The 6000-nt window shown below is 53.2% G+C and overlaps 1 protein-coding gene across 4 annotated transcripts in view; it reads right to left on the reverse strand.

Annotated features, from left to right (window-relative positions):
* The window catches only part of LMO3 (LIM domain only 3), a 119532-nt gene that overhangs the window by 110927 nt on the left and 2605 nt on the right, over positions 1–6000 (reverse strand). The window contains exon 1 of one of the 4 annotated variants that reach the window (XM_058190896.1): positions 3312–3551. The exons of 1 other annotated variant lie outside the window; for it this stretch is intronic. Coding sequence is in view for 1 of the 3 variants with exons in the window: in XM_058190893.1 (XP_058046876.1) it covers positions 1472–1496 (25 nt within the window). In the remaining 2 variants the exon portion in view is untranslated. Of the gene's footprint in view, positions 1–1471; positions 1558–2321; positions 2466–3311; positions 3552–6000 lie in introns of those variants that run through there. 2 more of the 4 variants (XM_058190894.1, XM_058190893.1) reach the window with 2 other exon arrangements.

Below are 6000 nucleotides of genomic sequence, written 5' to 3' on the forward strand. Positions count from 1 at the left end.
ACACATTGTAAGCCGCCCTGAGTCTTCGGAGAAGGGCGGGATATAAATGTAAATTAAAAAAAAAAATTTATTATTATTATTATTGGCATTTCCGCCAGCTTAATCCCTACCTCCCCACTGACTTCCCCTTAATGCATGCCAGAAATCTGGGTGGGATTCAATTAACCCAATTCAATTAAAGAAGAAAAAAAGAACTATCTCAGGAACATAAAGGAGGGGAAAAAATGAGTTACTGATGAAAGGGGGAAAAGAGGCAAAAAAAGAAAGGCACACAACTGGTGTGGCCAGTTTTTTTAAAAAAATCCGGTAACTGCTAAGCAGAGTAGAAAGCGTCACCCATGTTATCCTTGCACAATTTTGGAAGCCTCTTTTTAAGTTTGCAGCCTGAAAAGTTTCCCCTTTCTTCCCTCCCCCCACAAGAGCTTCCATGCACCCGAAGTTTCTTTTAATATAAACATTTATTTTCCAAACGACCCAGTAAGTTCTCAAGAGGAGCCCTTTTTAAAGAGCGTCCCCTCCACACTGTTTAAAATAAACAGGACCACCAATCCCACTCCCCCCACTTCTCCAAAACAAGAGAGACAAGCCATAGAGAAACTAGTGGAAGAAGCTAATTTTATTCTCTCTCTCCCCCCCCTTCCTTCCAATGCAGCTGTAAGACTCCAAGAGATACTGACATTTTCCCACTCTTATCAGTTTAATTACAGTTACCATGGCAGCAAAGTACTAGCGGTTGGCAAAGGCCAACCAGAGATTTGCAAGAGTGAACTCAATTTTGATGCGGTTCACATGAAATAAATAAATAAATAAATAAAGGAGGCTCCCCCCCTCCCTCTTTAAAAAAAAGAAAGAAAGGGGGGGGGAGAAAAGAAAGGGCATCCTGGAGGGAAAACACACTTTTAACAACAAAGAACGCCCCCCCCACACTCCCCTCCTTTTGGTCTGACTGTGTGTGTAGTTCAGCCTTAAACCCGGCAGCGCTAATTTCTTTTTCCTCTCCTCCCCGCCCCCGCCAAAGCCGGGGAAGGAAGGATGGCTCCGGGCTGGCTTTGTTACCGTCGGTGTTAATATCTGCCACCCGCCGGAAGGGAAGAAGGGAAAGGAGTTGAGGGGGGCAGCCATACAAGAATGAGGGGGTGTCTATAGTAACGCGTTGGGTGGATGCATCAACTCGCGAAAGTGGAGCAGAAATCATTCAAAACACCTTTTTTAAAAAAAAGAGTCTCGGGGTGTTCCTAAAGCAGGGGGTCTTTTGGGGCGTCGTGGAGGGAACACGTCCGGTCCCCCGTTTCCCCCCCACCCCAAGTGTCCAGACTGAAACAGACACGCGGCTCAATCCCCGCTGGGAAAGAAAGGGGAGCCGGGGGTGGGGTGAAGAGAGAAATAAAGAAAGAGAGAAAGTGATACAAATGGAATGAGAGGGGAAGGGAAGGGAAGGGGGGGAGGGCGGAGGACGCGAGGGCAATCTTACCAAAACTTTTCTCCTTTGCCGGCATGGAAGGGGTTGGGAAGTCCTTAAGAAAGAGCGCAAAGCAAGGAGCGGCCAGGGCCGGACTCTCTCTTTCTCTCTCGGGTCCGTCCGTCCCTCTTCCGAGTTTGGGTCAAGTGGGAGAGAGTCGCACAGGAGGAGGGACCCCCCCCCATGTGGTGGTGGCGGCGCGACCGCTTTGGGAAACCGGAGGGGAGGGGAGGGGAGGTTAGGAGTTGTTGGAAAAGGACACGCGCGACCCACACAATCCGGAGTCGCTTTGCCAGCCTGCGATGGAATATATAGAGGAAATATTATATAGAGGGCGAACGGCAGAAGCTCCTGGCTTCAAAGACTCCGCGCTGAATTTTCCCTGGAAACCCCCCCCTCTTTTCTTTAAACCTATATATCTATTAATCTTTCCTCTCTATTATGGATTTGATTAAGCCGTCCCATGCAACGCCGGCTCTAATACTTCGCGGACCGCGTAGATTTCTCGGAACTGATTTTGCGGATGGGGGGTGGAAGAGCTCTCGATCACCTTCGCGATCAAACCAGCTTTCCTTCCCCCGCCCCCCAATTCCCTACAAATGCCTCCCGGCTTTCCAGCTCCTCGTTCTGCAGAGCTGAAACTCAACCCCCCCCCTCCCCTTAAAGAAGGAACGCATAATAAAGGCTTAAAAGCATCTCTCGCCCGCCCCCCGCCCCGATACACGCCTGGTTATATTCGCAACGCTCTGAAATAGGGGTGGATTTGGGGAGGGGGGGAGGAGAAGAAGAAGAAGGAGAGAGAGACGACAAAGAGTCGGTGGGTTTTTGTGAGGCTGAGGAAATGAAGTCCGGGGCTGCTCACCATCGCGTTTCGGGAGCGCAGGCCGTGTGGGGGGCTTTTAAGCGGCGGAGAGAAAGGGCGAGCCGAAGCGGACTCTTGCTTTCATTGTTTAAGTTTGCCTGCCCGGCTTCTCTCCAGCCCCTCCGATCGCGCGGCTATTCCCCCTCCTGCAAAGCCCAGATCTCGCCGGCCCTCGCTTATTCCTGCAATTCCCTCGTCATCATAAAAAATAATGAAAGGCACGCGTGATTTAAAGGAGACAGGCGCGCGCGCGCTCACTCTCTCTCTCTCTCTCTCTCTCACACACACACACACACACACCTTCCTTTGCTTTATCCGCTTCCGAAGCATAAAAGTTCCAACGCAGAAAGAAAACAAGAGCGAGCGTGAGACACAGAGAGAAAAGATGGGGGTGCAAAAAGGGGAGGATGAGCAAGACCCAGAATTTGTGACTCAGGACGACTTTCCACCCGCCCACCCTACCCCCAACTCCCGGCAAGCAGGCAGCTGAATAAAACCACGACTTTCTCTCCCCCTTCTCGGCGAGGACCTCAACTTACCTCTAGTCTAATCCGATTGCAAAGGTGAATTCAAGCACCCCGCCCCCACCCCGCTTTGTAGTTGTTTTTTGAATCCTTGGAAAAGGTAAAAAAAAATAAAAGCAGCATGGCTTATACGGGAGTCGCGAGGAAGGATACAAAGCCTGCTGAAGGTAAAAAGAAAGGGGGGGGGGAGATCAGAGAACGCGAGGAAGCTTCGCGTGTTTAAAAAAAAAAGGGGGGGGGGAAACGGGTCTTCCACCCTCCGCCAAGTCAGTTTGGCTTGCTCGCAGCGAAGCTACAGGTGTCTTCCCCAGACCGGGCTCGCGACGTTAAGAACCTGGGTAGTTCCGGCCCGGGATGGTGTCCATACGACGCTTTGCAACACACACACACACACACAGGTCTTTCCCCTCCCCACCTCCACCCCCCACTCCGGAGTGGAAGTCCGGGTTTGCAGCAAGCAACTTACCTAAAGCAGCTTGCTTGGAGCCGAGCTGGAGGAAATCAGGCGCTGTATCAGTTGCTGCACGCAATCCCTTAAGCAGCCAGACATAATACAGCGGAGGGAAAAAGGTCACTCTTGTTAGGAGGCGGCGGCAGCGGCGGAGAAGGAGGAGAAGAGAGCGGCGGCGTCGCTTGCCAAAAGCCGGAATGGGGCTGCGTCTCGTGGCCGGTTTCAGGCTATTTACCGCGACTCTCTCTCGGTCCCCCCGCCCGTCTTTCTGACATATACACACACGCACGCGCGCACACACATATATATACACACGCCTCCTTTCCCGCCTCCCTCCCCCCCCCGCTCCCTCCCGCCCCGATCTGCAGCTCGGAAAGTGCAAAGCAGCCGGGAGACAGATTGAGTTTTGTCGCTAATTTCCCAGGGTGAACATTTACCAGCCTGCGACTTCAAGTCAGCAAAAAAAAAAAAGCAGCTGCACACGCGCCCGCTAGAGGCGAGCCGCGGGGACGGTGGCGGGCGGCGACACCGCCTCCGCCGCGACCTTTTGTGGTTGGTGGGCAAAGCGGCTTGCGGGGCGACGAGGCGCGCTTCGCCGAAGGCGAGGAAAAAAAAAAGAGAGAAGAAAGCGGAGCGGCTACTCTCCGCTGTTACCAGCGTGGGTAGCGAGCTCCGGCTCGGAGCAACCGGCCGTGCAGCGGGGGTCTCTCTCTTGGAGTCGCCACTCTTCTTCCTCCTCTTCCTCTCGGTTTGGAAAGGCTCGCTTTGCCTTCCACCCCGCGAATCCCCCCCCCCGAATTTGGTGGGATGCATTCACAACACCCCCCCCCGCCACCCACCCCGGTTGAGATGATGGGTAGGATTATTGGAGCGGGGAAGCCTGCCTGTTTGTAAGGCCGGCAAACTTTGGGGCTCTTCTCCCTTTTGTCAATCGCCGATCCGGGCGACGGGTAAAGCGGTAGGATTTATTTATTTTTTTCTGAGAGCCTAGGGGAAAAAAAAAAAACTTTCTTGGAAAGTTTGAGACCGGGCTCGGCTCAGGTTTTCGCACTATTTGAGCCGCGCCTCTTTTAAGGAAAGCGAAAGGGATTTTGCAGCGGTGAGTTCCGTAGGCCCCCTCCCCCGCCCCGATCTGCAGCTCGGAAAGTGCAAAGCAGCCGGGAGACAGATTGAGTTTTGTCGCTAATTTCCCAGGGTGAACATTTACCAGCCTGCGACTTCAAGTCAGCAAAAAAAAAAAAGCAGCTGCACACGCGCCCGCTAGAGGCGAGCCGCGGGGACGGTGGCGGGCGGCGACACCGCCTCCGCCGCGACCTTTTGTGGTTGGTGGGCAAAGCGGCTTGCGGGGCGACGAGGCGCGCTTCACCGAAGGCGAGGGGAAAAAAAAGAGAAAAGGAAGCGGAGCGGCTACTCTCCGCTGTTACCAGCGTGGGTAGCGAGCTCCGGCTCGGAGCAACCGGCCGTGCAGCGGGGGTCTCTCTCTCTTGGAGACGCCACTCTTCCTCCTCCTCTTCCTCTCGGTTTGGAAAGGCTCGCTTTGCCTTCCACCCCGCGAATCCCACCCACCCGCCGAATTTGGTGGGATGCATTCACAACACCCCCCCCCGCCACCCACCCCGGTTGAGATGATGGGTAGGATTATTGGAGCGGGGAAGCCTGCCTGTTTGTAAGGCCGGCAAACTTTGGGGCTCTTCTCCCTTTTGTCAATCGCCGATCCGGGCGACGGGTAAAGCGGTAGGATTTATTTATTTTTTTCTGAGAGCCTAGGGGAAAAAAAAAAAACTTTCTTGGAAAGTTGGAGACCGGGCTCGGCTCAGGTTTTCGCACTATTTGAGCCGCGCCTCTTTTAAGGAAAGCGAAAGGGATTTTGCAGCGGTGAGTTCCGTAGGCCCCCTCCCCCGCCCCGCGGAAATCTGTGCGCCGTGGATCCTGGGCCCCAAGGGGTCGTTGGGATGTGCTGCCCCTAAACTTTCCTGGGTACCAAAGGGACGGGGGCGTCCTTCCCAAGAAGCATGTCTTAGCATCGGGCGGGGGGGGGGCTGATCGGGGTTGCTTCTCCTTGCCCAAACTCGACTCCCAGTTCCATTGGAATCCATGGATCGCCTCTTTATCTCTCCCTCAATGAAAGTCAACGGATTTCTAAAAGCGAGGCTGTTCTTTCGGCGTATCTTGGGATGGGTAAATACCCGTCGGTCAACAACGAATCTACTTACTGTGCAAATAAACCCCCCACCCCACCTCCCCTCCCATCTTCCATTTCTAAGTCAATCTAGGGAGCGAGAGAAATGGGGGTGGGGGGAAACCGATTAAAATTTGTGAATGCACTTTGCAGACTTCAAAGGGATTCTCTCTTGTCTGCTTGCTTGGAACTTCGCGCTAAGCCACAGCCCGCTTCCCCCCCCTTTTTTTTTTTTCCCTTTAAAGGTGCCAGTTTAGATTTTCCTCCTTCCTTAATTTTTTTTTAAAAAATCTCTTATTGGAAAAGGGCCCTTTTCAAGGCCACCCTCCTGTAAATTACCTCAAGCTTTGGAAGATCTGACATCTTACCTCGCTTCCCCTCCTCCCCCTTCAAACTCCTTGATAATCCAGCAGTCCTGACCCCTAACCGCATTAATCGTTAAAGGCACAAAAGAAGCGCAGGACTGCTGTTTTGGAAGAGCCTTATTTAATCCGTGCAACCGGTCTCCCCTTCCCATCCTTGACA

The sequence above is a fragment of the Ahaetulla prasina genome, chromosome 7 (genome assembly GCF_028640845.1).
Source record: "Ahaetulla prasina isolate Xishuangbanna chromosome 7, ASM2864084v1, whole genome shotgun sequence".
Lineage (NCBI taxonomy): Eukaryota > Metazoa > Chordata > Lepidosauria > Squamata > Colubridae > Ahaetulla > Ahaetulla prasina.